This window comes from Gymnodraco acuticeps, unplaced genomic scaffold (assembly GCF_902827175.1).
Source record: "Gymnodraco acuticeps unplaced genomic scaffold, fGymAcu1.1, whole genome shotgun sequence".
NCBI classification, from domain to species: domain Eukaryota; kingdom Metazoa; phylum Chordata; class Actinopteri; order Perciformes; family Bathydraconidae; genus Gymnodraco; species Gymnodraco acuticeps.
The window spans coordinates 3,859,340-3,881,701 of record NW_022991180.1 but is presented as its reverse complement, the minus strand read 5'-3'; the positions used below and the strand labels follow the sequence as shown (position 1 = coordinate 3,881,701).

Sequence of the window (22,362 nt, the reverse complement as noted above, 5' to 3'; positions counted from 1 at the left end):
AGCTTTAAAAAAAAAAAATTGATACAAAATTAAAAAGGAGGGGGCTGAGCTCATGTGGGACCCGGCAGCTACTGTCTAAACTAAATACTCCTGTGATGAAACGCCATATTATGGATTATCAAGGATTATTTCTGAAACAGTATGGAGCTCAAAGGCTTTCTCTCTTGCCGGTTATACCACAAGGTGAGTTCCTTTTTATATCCAGCTTCTTCACACACATGCTCTATCCAGTACAGGTTAGCTCTGAGTGTTAGCGATGCTAATGTAAACACCAACCATTATTACGTCCAAAACAGTCGGGCATTGTTTCTGATAGCAACTTTCTGATCCGTGGGTCCACATTTCGCAAATCTGGATCAGCTCCGTTGTACCCCCGTTTTTAGAGATATGGGTAAGGAGGAAAAGAGAGAGGGTTTTATTTTCTGACGCTGCGTGAGTTCCCTGACGCACCGGGGACACATATTTATGTATAAAAGACATAAAAAAGTGCATATTGTATGATAGGTCCCCTTTAAATGTAGATTGTGTTAAAAGGTCCCATGTCATGGTTTTCCGGTTATTACCCGTCCCCTTGTGTGTTATGAAGGTTTTTATGCATGTAAACGGTCTGGAGAGTTACAAACCCTGTAGCGAGTAAAACTCTAACACAGAAAAGACCTGTCTATGCTGCCCCAGAACGCCTCGTTGGAGATTTCTCTTTTTCCATTTTTTCCAATCTCTTTGGGTATGGTGACGTGACCATACCCAAATGGACACATTGGACCAATCCGTGGAGCTCCTCACACACACACACTCTCTCAGCGGCGAAACTGTGACGCACTGGGGGGGGGGGGGTGCTAGTGTAGCCTCGCAGCAGCGAAACTGTGGTGCGCTTACACTGTAGGTGTGCCGCATTTGGGGGTACGGGTGCTAGTGGAGCCTCGCAGATGGGTTGGCTGAGGGGGCTGCAGCAAATGTCTCAATACCGTCGTGAGACTGACAAAATATACCGCGATTTAAATTTTTTTTTAAAAATGTTTAAACCTTTATTCAACCAGATGGTCCCATTGAGATCATCAATCTCTTTTTCAAGGGAGACCTGTCCAAGATGGCAGCAAGTAGGTTACAACATGAACATAAAACAACAGATAACAATAAAGGACATCGTATTTACAGTGCTACATGTACATAGCTAGAGACATTGACAAGTACCAACAGTATATTTATATCTCGCCCTGTCAATAAGCCTCATCACCTTCTTGGCAAAAACTGTATTGTTTTTGAAGTGATGGAGAGACAATGCACAGTTTTACCCACTGCTTTTACCGATGGCCAAAGCATATCTCTCTGTCCCAGCAACATCAATATCAAGAAAGTGATTTTTTTCCACAGCAGGGGATATTGTAAACGCCCAAACATCCCAGCTTCTACCTCGAAATGTGGACATGCTCATATTCCTAAAAGATAACCTTGATGATGCTGAGTGAGTGAGTTAGTGAGTTAGAGTTGAGTTACTTGAAAAACTAAAGTGAAACTTGATTTATTCTATTGCAGGGTCTGATTATTATATTGTTGACACTTTAAAATACTACTATCCTACTAAAATGCTGTACAAATCAGATTTATTATTTAATAAAGAAAAACAAATTCAAAAACAAAACAAAATTCACATTTTTTTCTTTATTTTTCAATATCGCGATAAATATCATACCGTGGACCTTTTATCGCGATATTATCGTACCGTGAGTTTTTGGTATCGTTACATCCCTAGTCATTACTGGTGTCATTTTCGGGTTGCTAACGCCATTGTAACACATAATCACTGGTGTTCCGCTGTAACGGTGGTGGACTCATCAGAACAGAGTTGGCGAGCTGACCAATCAGAGCACAGTGGGCTCACAGGGAGGGGGGGGGGGGGGGGCAGGAGCTCCAACAAGCCGTGTAGGACAGAGAGGGAATACACATACTATACAGAGATGCTGTATGAGAAACCAATGTGAGTTTGGAAAATTGCACAATATAAATCTATTCTAGTATACCTCATCAATGGAATTATGATCAGTACACTGTAAAATGTTTGACTGTAAAATTACAGTAAATTACTGGCTACTAGTTGCATGGATTTCACAGTAATTGACTGTGAATATTTCACAGTAATTGACTGTGAATATTTCACAGTAATTGACTGTAGATATTTTACAGTAAATTAGAATAAAAGTACAACTAAATACTGTGACTTTACAGTTGCCATGCCCATGGAATTACTGTGATATAGCAGTACAGAGCTGTGGTATTATGGTACCTTGATGTACATCAATTACAGTAATTACCTCTATTTTCACACTATTACTGTAGAAGTAATGCAACACAGTAGCCAGTTCAGTCAGACAACTCACGTGTTCCTTTAACATGTTTATTAGAAGCAGCATATAGTTGAGTTTGGCGACTAGGCTCGGGCATCATCACTCCATAGATATACATAGCACGATGAGTGATGATTAAATAACTAACCCCCGAGCCTACAGGTGGAAGATGGGGTGGAAGCTGGGGTGGTGGTGGGGCAGGCAAGCAGCAGCGACGTAGAGGTAGCTGCAGCAATAGCAGCAGCAAGCAATGCATGGAGAGAGATCTGGCAGGTTAAATAGAGCGGCATATTAAGGAGACTCTGCTTGGTTGGTTGTAGAGTGGCAAGGGGGCGTTATGTATGAATGCAGCATAAGTGCTCGAGTTGACTGCCTGAACTAGCTCGCAGGCTTCGCCCCATTAATTTACTGTAAATACAAAAATGTAAATAATACGATAATATATTGTAAATCTGACTAGTTCACTGGGATTTTACCATAACTACACAATTCAATCAGCTCAATCAACAAAGAAAAACAATGAAAATACCCATTTTAACTTTTTATTACTCCATTGAAGTGCAAAGTACATTTCACAGTGTCTTGGACATGTTGTTACGGCCCCAACCTCTACTCCGCGGGTAGTGGCTCGTGCTGAGACCCGCAACATGAAAGAATACACACAATAACCGGTACTTGGTAACGAGCATTTATTGATAATCAGCCGTTTGCTCACACAAGCGAAACGGGAAACAAAAAGAGGTCTGGAGGACTGGCCAAAAGGAACAAACAGAAGGAGGGAACCCGAGCCAGCCACACCACGGGCCGTAGGACCCAGAACTCCCCACCCCCTAACCAGAAATCAATTATAAACCCTATGGGAAACAAAATAAAGCCGCAAAAACTGGACTACCAGGTCCTCCATGCTAAACATAAACACACCTGCAAAAATATGGCCTACAGCTCAAAATGGCAAAGAGGTATTCTAAGGAGAGTGTCTCCCGGCGTTAGGACAGGCGAGACATCCTTCTCCTCCAGATTCTCTTTATATATACACGGCTGAGTGGAATTTGGAACACCTGGGCAGAGGCGGAGCCAGGGGCAGACCAGGTGCACCTGCAACAGGGAGACAGAAAGAAAACAAGGAGGGGAGCACGTAACATGTCTACAGACATCCACTCGAAGTCAACTATTTTTCTGAAGAATGTGCTGACATGGGGTTTTATATTGCCATGCCTCTTTTTGGCTTTCAAGCCCGTCTCAGGATTAATGCCCAGGAAGCACCTGAAAACAATAAGCCAAGACAACCATTTCAATTTTACATAGATGTATATGTTGCATCGTTTATTTTAAGGCACATGCAGCGGCACCCTTTCAATTTAAGCAAAACCTGCACCAAAGAAAGAAATTAGTATTTAAAGCTAAGCAAGAGCGATGAAAGCAAGAAAATCACTTAATTTGTTGTGTTATCACAGAAGATGGTCTGAATACAGTATTTTACTGTGAAATAATACAGTAACATGTTGTGAAATCCTGGTAATCATTTATCCTGTACATTCACAGTAATTAACTGTGCCTGTATTGATTTCACTGTGAAATTCAAAATTACAGTATTATATTGTGAACATTACAGGTAAAGACTGTAAAGTGGTAAAACAGTAATTTATTGTAAAATATTACAGCTAAATATTGTGAAATCATGGTAATATTTTACAGTGTAGAAATGGCCATGACATGGGACCTTTAAGAGAAACATTACATTGATTCAAATGTTAAAAGATTACACTTTATTTCGTGAAAGCCTAAGACCTCTTGCTCACAATAATATTAAAATAATAGGATCAACAGTTTCTGGTATCTGTCTGTAAATGGACAAACCTTGACAAAATGACTAACTGAAAAAACTGAAAAGGACTAATCCCAATGAATACATTTTGCAGAAATAAAGAAAATCGTTACAGGTGGAGGGAAATGAACCAACATTGTGTGCATGTTTGTTCATATGTGCCTGTTTGTGTAGTGTGTTGCCAGGCCACTGAACTCTGTACATATTTTCCATGTGTATATTTTTACACTGAGGGTGGAGTTTGGGGAGATCTCTTGGCCTCCGATCCTACTGACATATCGGGGCCATGCTCTACTCTCTGCTTTGCTCCCTTCTATGTGTTCTTGGAAACGAAGCAGCCTTGTGTTGCTCTGCCAGGCCCCTGAGACAACTCCCAGTTTATTCTGTCTCAGTGGCGTGTGTGAATGTTTGCATGATTATATGTGTGTGTGTGTGTATTGGACCAAGCTTTTAATTTCACTGCGCAGCTTTTGGTTCAAATATGTAACCTGGCCAATGCTGAACCAAAACATTTTTGTCTGAAATGTATTAAATCACATTATGGTTTTTTGTTCTTTGCTCTGCAATGTTTATAAGTGTAGCTGGAGGGGACACAAATACGCTGTGATGGATTCATTGTGACAAGAAACTTCATTGCTATACTTCAAAAATGCAATAGCTGTTGCAGAATTCAATAAGTGCAGCTCACTGGAGGTTTTATGTGACAAATGACACAAATCAGAGAAATTGGTGAAAGGAGGGGCACAAACCTAACGGCAGTGATTGTTAGTCACTAACTTCCTCGTCTCCCTCTCTGGAGATGTGAACCACAGAGGAACCTGTTTGTATCTGTGTACCTTTCTCTGACTAGCTCACACACAACCTCAACTTATTGATGCAAGTTAAAAAACTGTCTTTTCTTTTCCTCCTCTTCATCTCCCCCCGTTGTCCCTCTGTTTTCCAGATGGAAGAAGTAATAGCACACATGCAGGATGACAAAAATGGCATCCCGATCCGAACAGTGAAAAGTTTTTTAACGAAGATCCCCAGTGTTTTTTCAGGTAAGGCTTCTGCTCTGTTTTTTCTTCTCCTCTAACTCTTCTTAACTTGCCTCTCGCCCACTAAGTACTTCACTTGTACTTTGTTCTGGCCGAACAGAACACTAAAAGTATTTAAAGAGTTGTCGTTTTTGCATTTCACACCAGCAGTGCCAGAATGTCAAGAGGATCATATTTTGATTCGGATTTTGTAGCAGTTCAACCTATGACAAATCCATGCTGGAGTGATGCTCCAAAAGATAAACACTACATTCAAAATGTAAGAGGAGTGAGGCCATCATAGCTGTAAAGCACTATTCACCACAATATAAACCTACAGTATTATCCTGCAGTATTAAATACAAATGGTATATAAGCCAATAGAAGAAAAACCTATACAATGCAACAATAGCATAATTGTATTCCATGATTAATGATTTGTAAAATTCTACTGACGCATTAAGAGAGTTCAAAAATCTAATTCTTGAGTGCTTGTCCTTGAAAATTGTGTAAAAGTAAGAACTAAATACAGAGGCATACACAGTTAAAATTACAAAGCTAACTTTAGCTTTAGTGACGTTAGTGAAACAATGACCAATGCTTAGGGCATAAAAAGAGCAGCTGATGCTCAGCTCTTTTTTGTTGTTTGTTTCTTTTTTTATTCCAAATCTACCACACAGTGTTTGTGTTGGTTTATACGGAGCACTGGAGGGTTCATAGAGAGAGCCATGGTTTATTAATTAGTGCGCACGAGATGTAATTCGTGGCCTCAAAAAAACGATATACTTTCTCGTTTGCACAAGATACTTTCTTATGGTTAGACACATCGAACTGCCCGATTATTACGCCATATTATTAGTTTTATGAAGAAGATGTCCAGTTGCCAGGGCGTGTGTGTGTGTATGTTTGTGTGTGTGTATGTTTGTGTGTGTGTATGTGTGGGCATTTGTTTGCAGAAGATATTATGATAGTGGCGTTCGTTCCGGTGCAGTCCGACAGCATTTAGCACTAGCCTACATCGAAATTAAGATTAAACAAACTTCTTTCACTTGGAAATACACATATGGAGTTAGCCAGATGTGTGTAAATTACTGTTCATGGTAGTTTGAAAACAAATGCCGGTGTCGGACACACACATACACCAAACACACACACACACACACATCATGTAGTATTTCACGTTTCCATAGCAACAACAACTTCCTGTCAACAGCGTAAACTCGCCTTAAAAATAAAAGCATCTAAATAAAACAGGAACTTAACCTAAATTACATTTAAGACATATACAACTGCAACGAAAGTAACAAAAACAATGTCATATCCTTTTCAGTTTCACAGAGCACAAATTGGGTTATTTACACATCATGCGCCCTGATGACCAGACATCTCCTTCATAAAATGAGTAATAGCAGGGGGAATAATCGGGCAGTTTGATGTGTGTAGAGGTGTGTGTGGCTAAAACGTAGCAGCCTCGATCTCTATTCAGCTGAAGGTAAACACAGTGAAAGCGCTGCATAAAAGTCACAGCTCTCTGCGCGCAGATAGCTGATACTGTGAGTCACGGACATGAATTCATAGATCAAGGCAGACTGGTTCACAGACTCTCGTGTTTTGCGAATCCGGTGCTTAAAGAAATAGCTCTACACCTCTGGCCGAAATGTCCCTAAAAAAAGTCAGAGTTTTGAAATATATCTCAAATAATGTATGCACTGTCATTTCCCCACATAAACATAACAGTCTGCAATGAAACGGTTGTCTCCTGTTCGCTCCACTTCCTACTTGGCACACCGGTAACTTTCTCGTGCGAACGAAAAAGTATCTCGTGCGAACGAGAAAGTATATCGTACGCAATAATTAATAAAGCGTGGCCTCGTTTTATTTAAATCGAGGCCACGAATTACATCTCGTGCACACAAATTACATCTTGTGCGCACTAATTAATAAAACGTGGCCTCGTTTTATTTATTTTTCTCTCTATGAACCCTCCAGGGCTCCGTAGGTTTAAAACACTGTGAGGCTGTTTTTTTTATTTTATTTTACCAAGCCACACAGGCTGTTCTGTCAGATTACATTTTTCTCCAATTGCTGAATAAATACTTTAGGGTCATACATCATTTAAAATGTCCCCCTGGGTATCAAAAATGTATTTCTGATTCTGATCTTCAGTTCCCAAACTTTAATTCCCCACAGGGCAACATGTCTCCTGGGGCCTCATGTATAACGCCGTGCGTAGGATTCACGTGGGAAGGTTGCTTACGTAGTAGAAATCCGAAAAATAGGTCCATACATTTTCCGCCACTTCCCGATTCACCAAACATTGCGCACCGGCGAGGAAAGTGGGTACAGCACTTCCTACGCCGGTTTCCCTTTATAAATCACAACCGACTCGAAATGCGGTGCAGCTTTTGCGGGCTTCACGTAACGCCCATATTTGCCCATAAATAGTCAAAGAAACGCCCATTCATTCATTCATTCTGACTGACTTTATGAAGAAGATCGCAGGAAATGACGACAGAACAGTTAAAAAATACATCTCACGCCGTGTCAGATGTGGGTTATTTTGGGAGGTGGAGATAAATCATATTGTTTGGTGGATGCAGTTTGAACCAGAGTAGCAGCATGGAGGTCGGATCGTCACCAAAATAAATAAATAAATGGCCCAAAAAAGGTTAATGACAAAAACAATACATAGCCTTCCTCAGGCAGTGTGTTTGTACCGGGGACAGGAGACCCTCCCTTGATGAGAGACTGTAAGAAGTGATCGGGGAATCCCTCCGGAGTGGAGTCATGACGACTGGATCTGAATTATGTTTTTGTATTTGGTAGTTTGTGTTCCAGCTGTCGATCAGCTGGTCGCAGCGTCTCCACTGCAGCCTGTGCGTCTCAACCCCCCCCCCTCTCCGCAGCAACCCTATATCTATGGCGTTATATTTGTGCCTCTATCCTGAGCGCGCACTTGAACAGTTTTGAGCACAGAGAAATATATTTTCTCTCGTAAAACTCCTGCTCCGTGCGCAAGCAGACTGCTGCACGCGCTCTCTCTCCCCCGCTCGCTCGACCTCTCCAGCCTGCGCGCGCTCAGCTTTGCCTGCGCGCGCTCAGCTTTGCCTGCGCTCGCTCAAGTTGTCACAGCGTTACAAATGTGCCACAAAACCAACCAATTGGAGAACTCGAGAAGGTCAATTCTGATTGGCTGGTCGTCTCCAATCATATCTTCTATCTGAGATGAGAGAGGGATTTTCGGTTGCCATCAGGCTGTTGACGTTCTTATTACACATCTATCGTTGACATTTACAGGACATGACAGACTCGAATGAAGAGAATAGCACGCCACAGTGTCAGGTGAGTTATACCTTTCTAGTTTTCTGATATCATGTTATTGTTTGCAATGCCTGAGTTTGCTAGCCGGCAACATAGCTATAGGGGTAGTTTAAGCAAACCGCTAACAAACCGTAGCCTACATGTAGCTACATGAACTAGGGCTGTGCGATTATGGCAAAAATCATAATCACGATTATTTGGTCAATAATTGATATCACGATTATTTTGACGATTATTCATTGACCATTTATTGAACTTTAAAACAAATAATATTTTACCAATAAACAAGATCAATAAATGTGTTGGAGCACACTTCCAAAACCATACTAAACATATATTAATATGATAAATAAAAATAAATTAGACCAAAATAAATTAAATCAAATATGTTGCAGTGCACTGTCACAACCTACTGAAAACTCCTTAACATATAGCCAACATTTTGGTAAAACATATTCAACATATTCCACTCAGTTAAACGTTGAAGGCTGGCCAACCGTCATGGTCCAGAAGTAAGTAAGAATGTATGTTGAACTACAATTTAAGACCAAATAAAAATGTTTAGGCCACCATGGTAAATGCTGGTAGGGCTGCTCATGTCATCTCTTAAAGATTTTTTGCAAGAAACACCAGCCTGTTTACATGGTCTGGTTTCAGAGATGAGCGCAGGCAGGTGACAATATTGCCACCTGTACTGAAGACCCTCTCTGAAGAGGAACTTGTGGCAGTGCTGCCACATATGACACAGGAAAAAAAGAAAAGACTCTGAACCCTTTCTTTGCCATTATATAAAAATAGTGTTGCTACAAAAGTATAAATTAGGCTTACTAATAAGACAACTCAGATCTGAAGCTACACAGTAATCTGCTGCAGCAACAGTGCAATAAAAAAGACAACATTAATAGAATCAAACCCATTTTTTGTTGCATTTTATTAGAGTATAAAAAGAAATGCCTTTAAAATAGGATGCAAGCAACACTAGTTTCTTAACTGATAGACTATAATCAATTTAAACAGAACAGATCTTAATGTTTGCATTCTTATACCATTTTGTACAATAATTATCATGAATAAATTCAAACAAACTAAAACTTACAGCTGATTAATAACGGTATCCAAATTGAGTTTTTATTATATCAAAAACCTGTTGAAATGCTGCTGTTATTTTTACTGTCCCACAAAAGCGCGTCGCAGCCTCCAGGAAAGCTTCTTTCATAACTTCGCCGTCTTTGAAAGACTTCATGTGTTTCGCAAGAACGTGCCTGACACGATAAGATGCTCTGGTAGCAGCCTTGCTCTTGTTGTTGGGCCTGGTGAAAATGGACTGCTGTGCATTTAGCTGTGCTCTCAGGCCCCTCCCCTTTTGGAGCGTAGGGCAGAATTAGGAGTGAATTCCGTCTCGTAGCGTTTGTGCACTGTTTTGAAATGCCGCTCCTAAATTACCCTTCTTCAATAAAGTCACGCTCGCATTGCAGATGAGACAGATGGACTTTGAATTGGAATAGATACAAAAATAATGATCCTCCCACTTGGAGTGAAAATTATATATTTTGGGCTTTTTTGCTTCTGCCATAATTGCGGTCTTGTGTGTGTGCGGACTGTCACTCCTGTTGACCATCCATGCTGTTGACACGGACAACGTCAGCGAACTAGTGCACTGCTCACCAGCCACGCCCGGACACATGGGGTAAGGCCGGCCAATCACAAAGCTTTGATGCGTTCAAGTGCATTATTCTGGCACGGGAACATTATGTTACAGGACATTAACGATAAAACAGAATATTGTTGTTCTATTTTTAGACACATCTCGCGATCGACTGGGAATCTCCCCGCGACCCTTCTTTTTAACTAGTTGCTGCTCTTGTTCTGACATCTTCGCTTGCGCTGAACACTCACAACACATGTCACTCCCACGTGGCCGAGTGGGCTTTTAGGGAGGGGCGAAAAGCGCACCCAGCAAAATAATCGTATTTTGTCAATTATGCTGTTTTCCTAATCGTCGCAAGCCATAATCGTAATCGCGATTAAAATACGATTAATTGCACAGCCCTAACATGAACCCTTCTGAGGTATTGATTACTTGCTGTAAGCATTAGAGGTGGCAGAATGACAAAACATGTTTCTCTCTCTATCACAATGTTGGGTTGACCAGAACCTGTACCAACTTCTGTTTGCTGTTCTACAATGGGCATATGCTTGCCTTAATTTTCAACCGGACAGATGAGGCTAGGATACCGGCTAAAGTTAGCAACACACGTTAACCATGAACAGCCTATTAATCCGTTCTCTTAATGTTATATCTTCCAACGTAGTGGAATTAGAGAAAAGGGGCTTCTTAACGTGCTTTTCTCCGGGGTGGAGGGAGTTAAATATGAGTTAAATATAACATTGGGGCGTGTGATTGTAGTGGGTGGAGAAATGAGGATATCCATTTTGGAGTTCCAGCTAGTATAATATAGTTAACGTTACACAATAATAAGGAAGAGAGCTATTTGTGTGATACATCGCCATTGATATGGATTTAGAGTGGATATTTGAGACTTCCAAACAGTAACTAAAACGTAACTTATGGGTGAGTGTTTTTAGCAGAGCCATATTATGTCCTTGTGATTCTGTTGATTATTACCTGTCTGTATTATATTGCAGCTCAGCTGATGTTGGATTGATGGCAAAGGGAGAGGGACTTAAGTGAGAGCAAAAACACAAGGTAAGTTTAAAATAGGTCAGCAATTTCCCATCCTATAGGTTGCTAGATGTATCCCTTTCTCCTGTCTCCCTCTCTCAGCACAAGAACCCCACGGGGATTCAATGGAGCATGAAGACCTGCACTGAGACCCTCACCCTGCACCTGAGTCTCACCTCCCAGAGCTTTGCAAGCCTCTCCCTGTTCCTTATTTTTATTAAACAGACATTAAGCTTCCCAATGGTGTGGTCTTCGTTTTGTGAAAAATATGATTACCTCACATATGTTGTTGCTGTTGTCTTTTGTGATAGTTAAATTGCTCCTGTTGACTTGAGCCAGCCATTCTTTCCTCCTCTCTGTGTCAGTGGGGAAACTTTACATTCATACTCCTTTCTCTGAGCGCTTGGAGCATCCCCAGGCAGCACAGCAAACCATGGGGGAGACGATATGCCAGGACAACACGGAGGAAAAGGCACAGACAAACTGCATGATATGCTATTCAATGTTTATTGATTCCATTTATTTACATGGATGTTCCTAAAACAACACATGTATCATCATCATCATCATCATCATCATCATCATCATGCTGCTGCTGGTAGTCCTTTGATAGGCACCTGCCAGTCTCCTGTCCTTTCTGAAAGTCATAAAGATTACATTAGTACTTTAGATTACTTAGGTCCTCTATTACCAGGGGATTACTGAAACCACCATGAATTGTAGAAATGTATCTAATCAGAATTTTTAAACCTTCCTTCCCTCCCTCTAAATATATCAATAAACATTAGGATGTGATGCTCCTGACTACCATACAAGTTTAAGAAGATAATATTTGTTTTAAAGAATTCAAAGCAATAAACAACAGGCTCTTTAACCAAGGCAACGTTAGCCTAACATGTATGTTAACAGGTAAGATAGCTGTTCACACTGTATATTTTCTACGTTGTAATGCTGTTATTTCTATTTAAGATGTTTACATTTTCGATTGTTTAATTATAGTCTTGTAACTGTCTAATGTACAATGCCTCCTTGTCTTTTGCTGCTGCAGCGTAAACATTTCCCCAATTGGTATCAATAAAGTAGGCTACTTCTTATTTTATCTTAATCCTCAAATATTAGCACATTTAAAAAAAAAAAACCACATTGATGTAACTACACACATATCGAGATGTTGTATAAATATTGCAAATCAAAACCTTTATTGACCACTAATTACCAAAAATTGCATTTATATCCTGTTATTAATGCATTCAAATCGTGATTCAAATGGCCCGCCACGAACTTCCGGGAACTTTCTGAGTCTCTCTGAACCACGTGACGATCAAGCATTTTGGACTTCCGCTGTCGCAACTCTTCTCTCTACAGGCGCTGGACCAGCCAATCAGAATTGACCTTCTCGAGTTCTCCGATTGGTTGGTTTTGTGGCACATTTGTAACGCTGTGACAATTTGAGCGAGCGCAGGCAAAGCTGAGCACGCGCAGGCAAAGCTGAGCACGCGCAGGCTGGAGAGGTCGAGCGAGCGGGGGAGAGAGAGCGCGTGCAGCGGTCTGCTTGCGCACGGAGCAGGAGTTTTACGAGAGAAAATATATTTCTCTGTGCTCAAAACTGTTCAAGTGCGCGCTCAGGATAGAGGCACAAATATAACGCCATATATATCCACCAGTTAAAGGAAATACAACTAATGTGTTGTGTTATATCAGCTGTACAATTTACCACATATGGTGTTCTTAGCTTTCATACCTCCTGTGTTTTACGAGCGACTTATCAAGTCTTGGCAAACGGCATAAAACACGATTAAACGTGATAGTATATAAAACCATGCTCGTATCTACAACCTATAGAAATGCAACACGGCGTCAGTTTAAAGTAATGCTGTCCTCCTGCTTACCGCATCATTTATGAGAAAACATTTCATAACATTAACACAACATATTCGAGATGGTTTTCAATAACATATCCGTATTTATTTATTTCTCCAAGTTATGTTTTTGTGTGCACTGAGGAGTCTCAAACAGGCGTTTGTTTAATCATTTTAAGATTGGCTTTAATCAATGTTTGAAAATGAATTCTTCATATATGATAAATGAGAGGTAACATTTTCTTTATGGTATTATTTCCACATATTTCTCTCCATTCTTCCTTCTGCCAACGGTGTCGCAGTTTCTCGTCTTTCCCGTTGTTGTGCTTAGTGCGTACGCATGGGTTAGAGTTTGCGTGGAGGACCGCACGTTTTCCCATCAAGTTAGTATTTTATAAATCGCAAACATTGCGTAGAAACTGGCGTACGCCATTTTTTGAGCGTATATCGCTTTATAAATGAGGCCCCAGGACATTTGTTCCTGTGAGATTTCAGTTTGCTAGGTGCGCCCACAGCACTTGACAAAGGTGAGAGGGGAGATGAGTAGAGCACGAACAATATACATTCTAAATTAATTTATGTAGCAATCCATGATCCAATATCATCAATGCAATATCAAATACATATACATTCCACTGTTAGCAAATAGGGTAAACTGTGTATGCTGTTGGTAAAACAAACCTTCATATCTTCAGGTTCCAAGCTCCTGTGCCTGGCTAGTCACTTCCTGATAAAAGTCAAAGGGATGATCCCAAAGGTTAGCAAAAACAACGCTCCAGGTTCAATTAAAGTGGGCTGACATTAAAGGTGGATCAGTTATTCTCATAAAACAGGAATGTGACTCTTTTCTTATTAGAAGATACATTTATATTTCTGCAAGATCCAGTGGTAAAATGTCAAGTAATATTAAGTTTAGTTTTTAATATAAGCGTTACTCAACATTTTTGAATGTTGTACTAACTCCCAAAACATTCGCGCCCTGGCAGTTTCTAAGGTTGTGACAAAGACACATTCCCTCTGTAGCTTCTCCTCTCGAAAACACTGCCACTTCATTTGTGATTACTGGAGCACTGTGTTTTTTCTCTACAACACATTTCGCAGCCCCACTTTTTAAATAAAATACATTGATTTGTCACTTGTTACAATTACAGCAATTGCTTTCATCTGACTGTAGTGCTAAAGTGTCTCTACATAGGTATCATAATCAAATGTGGTTTTAGAAAGTAGTAATGTTCAGCTGTTGCCCTCTGCTGTGTTTGTGTTTTTCTGCAGCAATATTCACCATCATTGGGATCATTCATTTTTTATGTTATAGTTTAGCAATCTCTTTATATCTCTTTACAATATTGCACATACAGGCCTGCACCTCAATGCACACCAATACACACACACACACACACACACACACACACACACACACAACACACCACACACACACACACACACACACACACACACACACACACACACACACACACACACACACACACACACACACACACACACACACACACACACACACACACACACACACACACACACGCAGTCCAATCTTGGTCATGATATTAATCAATTCTGAGAACAGCCTCGTTAGAGGATTACCTTACACATCTCATTTAAGCTCTGTCTTCGAAAGTGGGTCAACGTTGATAGTGTTAAAATGGGGTTGTATTAATTATCTTAATCCATGGAAAGTCTCATTTGGTTATGGTGTCTTCGAAAAACAAGGGGGTGCAGTAAAGATAGACACGCTGAGAAACAGCTTGATGGACAGAGACAGCCACAGGGACTGACTGTCTCACTGCATGAATTCCCTCATGTCACCATTTCACACATTTTTTCTGCTTTCTGTGGCTCTCGTCTCCTTAACATACCTTCAGTAATAATAGCTTGGAAAATATATATTTAGCCAAAGTGACAGTCACATGTTGTGGAGGGGTGTGAAAATGCCCAGGGGGCAGAGGATGCTATTGTGTTTTCTGAGAAGTGAAAAGGATTCAGTTACTTTCTCTGAAAGAGAAGATGAATTTCACAATGATATCCAGCATACACAAATGTGATGTTCAGACAAAGGGGAAATAGAAGTCATCTATAGACATTTAGATATAACAATTTCATCATCTGTTTTGAAAAATGAAACATGTATTTGTAAGTGATTGAGTGATCTGATGCTTTGAGTTATTAAATTAAAGAAATGCAAAGTCTGGGCTGTGACTGACAAACTGTGTTGTTACTGTACACAATGTGTAATCTTCATATCTTCATCATAATCATATGTCACCGTGCTCCTCTGGTCTTTATGGACCACAGCCAAACAGAGCTGGCTTGGAGAGGGTGTCAGAAAAACATTTTATAATGGATGGTCTATTAACCACCCACATGGTGCAAAGCGAGAGGAATTGGTTTGCACTGTGATTATGAAGGGAGGTGGATAGGGTTAAAAGTGTCATTGTTTCCCCTCCATTTGCATCTATGGAAAAGTGGTTGTTCAGCACACTGTGAATATATTAGATATCAATGATTCATATGCATGTGTTTTCTCTGGTTTCAGGTTCTGAAATTGTACAGTGGATGATCAAGAATCTGGACATCGAAGATCAAGGTAAATAATCTGATTAATATTGATTTAGGATACAGGTTAATTTTCGGACGTTACGTGAGGTGAAAAGTACAGTGCAAAGCGTACAGGTGCCATGGTTAGCGTTAAAATCATACTTGTTTTCTTAAAGATGCACTTAGTTCAATCGGAACACACAGACATGATAAACATATTATGAGATTGAGTATCATCTTCCGAGGGGATCCTTTGCTCCGAAGTCCATCGCGAAAAAATGTCCACAAATCATAGAAAAAGACGCTCACGCTAACTCCAGAACTTGTTTGAGAATCATCACGCTTTTAAGTTTTCTTCAGTCTCAAAGTAATTCAGTGATCGTTGTGTACATCCATAGATCCATTTCAGACTGTAACTATTAGTTATTCGACTAACTTTTAATGCCGCCAGTTTGCCACAACGTAAACAACAGAGCTCTGTTGATACAGCCATGTTAGCACAGCTACTGTACCTAGCTAACTGAATCAATTTCTACCTTAAAGGCTACTGCCTGTTTACATCCCTAAACATACTCTGGAGAGGGGGTACAGTCAGAATAATAAAAAACACATTGATCTGCAAAAATAGTTTTGAGATTATTAGACTCTTAATAATTAATGCTAATTATCAAATTGTAGGATATAATTGCTAGAGTAGATTATTCTGTGTAATTGCTTTTTTGATGGTGCTTCTCAGAGCAGCTTAAAAGGGATAACAATGTTTTTGATGTCATATTTCTTTGGTAAATAGCAGCACCTTTATGCTGTCATAGACAACTGATTCTTGAGAAATGTAACACTCTTAATTTTGTAAAAAGAAAACTAAATGTGTGCCTGTGTCTAAAGAACACAGTCATCATTGTGTTAACACTATGTGAAGCTGTAAAATATTGTGAAAAAAACCACTTTTGTTCATCCTAATATTTCAAGTGTAGTCCTTTAAAATGCTACTAGTTTGCAGTGACGCAGTTTTATTTCATCTGTCTTTCTGTTCCTTGAGCTACAGACACTGCAATTTGTGGTCTTGTTCCTCCCTTTATCTTTTTTATTACACTTATTTTGTTCCTTTGTGATAAAGTACCTAGGCTGTCTTGAGGGATGCCCTAAATCATTAATTGACACTCATATTGCACATAAAAATGACCGAAAAGTAGGAAGTGAAAAATATGTATTACTCAGTTGTCATACTTCAGCCAGTTCATAGCTGAGGCTGAATAATCAGCTCTTACGTCCTTTGTTTGTTGTTTCATTTGTACCCAAAGATCTATCTGTCTTTTTCCTTGTTTGTCAATGTTAATATAAAAAATTAGATCATGATAAAACACCTCTGCAAATGTTTTTCAGTCCTGTGCTTTTGTTATTTCCTCTTTTGTTTTTTTACATTTATGTTGAGATACTTGTTGGAGTAAAACACATGTTCAGACATTTATATTTTTCCAAATAGAATATGGGTTTCCAGATGCTTCAGGCCTCAGACAGCACTGTGATTAGAAAAATGTCTAATTATTTGTATTGCAACACCACTGGTATGCCAAAGCAAACAAAAAAAGCCTGTTATTTCGGTTCTGCTTAATGTGATAAACTACTGTAAGCCAATGTTGTTAATTTTTGTTGAACTCTTTACTGGGGTCTGGCAATAGCACGTATGCCATTCCCTCAAGCACATTTTCATTATTCCATTAAAAATGCTCTTTAATAATAGTATTTATGTATTTATTTATTCATTTATTTAACAGGGACAGTGCACATTAATGAACATTTCTGTAAATGTGCCAGAGTTAGCCAAGAGGCTATTTTTCATCTCTAGTCCCTGGACAGATTTTAAAAGTCAACCTAAAACACATTTCATTCATTTTATTCTTGATCAACATGGTCAAAGAACAGTGAAGAGTGGCAACAACCAGATGTTCATTGTCCTTTTTTTAGGGCACCCTTTTTTTCATTGCAAACAGATACTGAACAAGCTGTCATATGCCCTGAGGTGGTAAACAGAGCGTTGTGCAAAACGTAGGGACTTCAGCCGAGAACAGGTCCTGGTGGGGCTGACGAAAAGCAATTAATTTGGTTCACGGCATGAAAGCAACATGTTTATTATGTATAATCAGAAAAGCTTATAATATAGTTGACTGGGGATTGCCAGTGTTTTGCTAAATAAATACAACAATATACTGACATACTCAAAATCAGATCATTGTTATCCTATTTTGCAATCTCTGTGGTCCAAAATCCAATTTCTCTGCAATATTGTATTATTATTATATTATTAGTTGACTCAAATTTCTGCTTTAAAAATGTATTTTCAGCCGAAGGTTTTGCGCTTTGCATGAAATCCTCATTACCATTCAGACCATTAAGTTTCATTATCATTCATCATATTCCTGAAGCCAATTGGTTTATCTGACATGGGAACTATTGAAATGAATTGCTTACCACGTGGCCCAGACTTGATTCATTAGCATGCATTACCGTACTTAGACTGTTCACAAAGACATTGGAACAACTGAGAATATCAATGTAAATAGCCAAATGTTGAAATTATCTACAGCTTTAGGATGTGCTGTCTGTTTGGATGCTGCATGTAATCCTTCAGTTCATAACTGACCTGCTTCCCCAAAAAAAACGAATTGTTAGTAACACATTTTTACCAAATTGAATCCAAAAGTATGAACGTTGCTGCATTATCATTTTAATTAGGCCAGTAACCCAAGAAACTTCAGCATCAGTCTGACGTCTGACCTGCCTGAAAATCAATATCAACAAAATCTGATTATTACTAAAATACAATTTACAAACTGTAAAGCCTTTACATCAGATACAACATCAGGTCTGTCTTTAAAATGTAGATTTGCAATGTCATGCATTCAAAACCTTTACATTTATGTATAGTGATTTTCATTGTCAAATTCAAAATCGTATCTGCCATAGTACAAATGAAACTGCATACAATAACATCACTTTATATGTATGTTGACAGTATTCCAGTAATTATTAGCGACATACTGTATGAGCATGTGAGACAGAGAGGTGTGAAAGACAGCTTGTTCCTATGCATGTGTGAACATCTGTAGGGAGCAAGGAAACACAACATGTTTTTTACGCACGTTTGAACATCTGTGCTTGGATGAACAGTATAAGAGCGTTTGAGAGAAAAAACAATAATAGGGCTGAACTGCACATACAACATTCTAAATGGGGGAAATGTCATTAAATAAACAACACTGGGTTAAAAAAAGAATCAAAATCACGAGAACAGAACATCAACAAAATGCCGTCAAAATGTCAGGAAGTGAACTCGTGTGTTATTAAGGGTATGAATTGCATATGAAAGAGCACATAATCTGCTCAGTGGAACACCAGGGAACAGTAAAATGATCCCTGAGGGAGGACATCAACGTAGAGAGGCTGCATACTGTTCTCTATAATAGTCCTGGCCTCCAACCTTCTTCAAACCTTCTCCTCATCAGACTCAAGTATCCCTCTTATAGTGGAGCACTTTAAACAATCTTTTTTTTACTGTCTCCTGAGATCAGCCCTCTGCTTCACTGGCATACAGATCTAAACAAGATTGGTTTATTTAAAGGAAAATGTGGATTTATGAAATAGTCTCAGTGTTCTTGCAAAACTCTCCTTCAGTTGCACATTTGTACGAATCCACTATGTTCTCCTCCTCCCTTATTTGAAATATTCTACTGTACTGTGAGGGAAAATCCTTTTTGGTGGAACTGCTAACTACTTGTATATATCAAAACATGGCAACTCCAACCAGACACTAAACAGGTTGGGAACAACTGACTAAATATTTATTTAATTGTAGTTTATAGGCATATTTTGTATTGTACACATTTAAGATCTGCAAAGCCGCTAGAAGCTAATTATATCTACAATATTTCTCTGTGAGAAGAAGTATAAAACTGAATACTTTTAAAACAAAGATTCCTCCACATCTCCAAACAGTGCTGTACAGTGTAAACAAAAATAATTAAAAGTAAAACTACAAGCACAGAATCTCTTCTGTTGTTTTTAGATAATGCTCAGTTTGAAGAATACTCCCACACTCCACTTGGCAGGCCTCCAAACGGCTGGGTTTTTGGCACAGAGCTGGTAATATGATGAAATCAAAGGGTGTTTTCCCCCCGGAGTGAGAGGCCGGCCCGTCTTGACATCTAATTCCAGTCCAAGGTTTAGTCAGCTATAAAGCTTATAGAAAAGCCTGCGATATGTTAAATGGAAGACAGTAGAAGCTCCCTTGCTACCGGGAATTGATCTCTATAGACTCTGGCTAGAGCGCAACAACAAAACAATCTCTGTTAATCGTATTTATCCCAAGAAAAACCCTCCATCACATTACAGCCTGAAAACGCATTTTCAGAGTTATTTGTGTCATCATTGTGTTTACTTTGCATACTCTAAAATAAATAAAATCGTTGTATTGGATACTACATGTAAATAAGCACTTGCCACTTATCTTGATATAATTATATGTAACTTGTACTGGATGTAACTGGTTCTGGATGATTTCCTTAATTCAAAATTAACAGGCAATTCAGTCGGGACTGCTTTGGGGATTGAGAAAAATCAGTTTCTGTGTGTGGGTACGACATTAAACATTCATCATTCATCCTTTAAACGACATCAACTCTCAGTTTCACTTCAGCAAACGCACACTGACTGAACAAGCAGGTGACAAGCGCTTCAAAATCAGAGCAGATCAGCCCGCAGAATAAGAGACAGCCAGCTCTAACTGCACTCTCCTAGATGACATTTTTCATACCCTGTTGATTTGTCTTTCATCTGACATTCATGCAGGCTGAGAACATAATTCAGAAAACTTCATTTTTAATGGATCGTGAGTCACAAAGATATACTGTATGTATGGGTATATGGAGTGGATCTTTGCTTGTTAATGTCTGTATTGAATAATCCTGTATTTCGTAGATAAAGAGAGATGACACATAGAAGCCTTGTTAGTTTCTGTGTGGCTTTTTTACAGAAATTACTCTTCTTCTGGCCTAACAACGCAACATTATACAATATACAGTCAATTAGGGATGTATATGGGATAATATAGGTGGAGGAAGACGTGCAGAGGATAAGGAGGCAGGGGTGTGTTTATAAATAAACAGTTTTTAAATAAGTTATGAGTAATAATTTATTAATAAATGTTGCGAAGTCGCACACACAAACACACACACACTCACACACACACACACACACACACACACACACACACACACACACACACACACACACACACACACACACACACACACACACACTCACACACACACACACACACACACACACACACACACACACACACACACACACACACACACACAGCATCCTGTCTTCTTAAAGCTGTGTAAATCACCCCTTGTGCTAAGGAATAGCTAATATATGTGTATTGTGTGTGTGTGTGTGTGTGTGTGTGTGTGTGTTTGTGTGTATGTGTGTGTGTGTTAGAAAGCAGAGATGTGAATATTTTATGCACGCACACAGTTCACTCCTGTTAACGCATTCATAAATCTGCCTACTTATACTATGTTAAGCATTTCAACCTTTGAATCTGTTTGTAGCTTATTAGTTAAGGTCCCAGTTTACTGGTACGCTCCCTCGGGCTTTTTAACAAACGTTCAATGAATAATCGAAGCAAATTGCATAAATATAAAAGAACACTACTTTATAAAACAACATCTAAATAAAAACACTTCCCTGTTCATAATGAATGAAAGGAAACCAGTGTTAATAGAGATTTGTCAACACGTTATTCCAAACATTGATTATAGACGTCAGCTTCATGAACGGATTACGGGTTGAGAACAGCGGGGAATAACTGGTGGCACACGAGAAACACGGTTAAAGATGATTACATGTTTTCATTATCTGATGGTTTTAAATCAGGGACAGTCAACCATGTGCTGAGCAGCGCCGTAGGGAAGCAGGTTTTCACTCCAACCAAGCAAAACACCAGGTGATTTGACTGATGAGATCCGCCTCTCCGGCTGAAGGTGGGCTCATCAGCCGGACCCCCTGCTGGGCTGTTTGCCTGAGACCTTCTGTCGAAACACAGTCTATTTGAGCAGCAGCTCCTAATTCAGGTGTTTTATTCTGGCCAATTTGTCCGTGATGATTTTATACCTATAGTGATAAAAGGGGAATAGAGTTAATTAGCTTGTGTGACAAAAAATAAACAACATGCTGGCTCAGGATCTGATGAGGAACTATTGATTGTAGGGTAACCAACACATCTTCTTTTAATGAAAGAGATCCTAATCAGTTTTATCTTTTAATTCCTCCATAAACAGTGTTTCAAAGGAGGATACGAATCTGTGCAAAGATAGATCCCTATTACAGTGATCCTTAAAGCTAAGAGTTTGACATTTAGCAAAATACGCGTATTTATTCCGGTAGTAAGATGGTTCAAAGTTCAAGGTTCAAGTTTTTTTTAATTTATCATACGAACAGCTACAGTGTAGTTATTATGATGAAAATCTTAGGTCACAGGCTCACCCGAACAGTGCAACACAATAAAACAGATAAACAGACAAATATAGTGCAAGTAAACAGTAAATAGTAAATACAAAAAGAAAAATAGTAAAAAAAAGTAGTGCAATAAGAGTCTATATGCAATATATTAGATACATCATTTCTAAGTAGCAGCCAGATGAATGTTGTGGATGTTGTTTCAAAGTTCAGGTGTTTAGCAGTCTTATTGCCTGTGGGG

The 22,362-nt window shown here is 39.3% G+C and overlaps 1 protein-coding gene across 2 annotated transcripts in view; it reads left to right on the top strand.

Annotated features, from left to right (window-relative positions):
* Positions 1-22,362, top strand: part of rgs7a (regulator of G protein signaling 7a) — a 66,464-nt gene that overhangs the window by 32,681 nt on the left and 11,421 nt on the right. The window contains exons 3-4 of one of the 2 annotated variants that reach the window (XM_034237806.1): positions 5,111-5,207; positions 15,598-15,648. In XM_034237806.1, the coding sequence (XP_034093697.1) occupies positions 5,111-5,207; positions 15,598-15,648 (148 nt within the window). Of the gene's footprint in view, positions 1-5,110; positions 5,208-15,591; positions 15,649-22,362 lie in introns of both variants that reach the window. The other variant, XM_034237807.1, reaches the window with a different exon arrangement.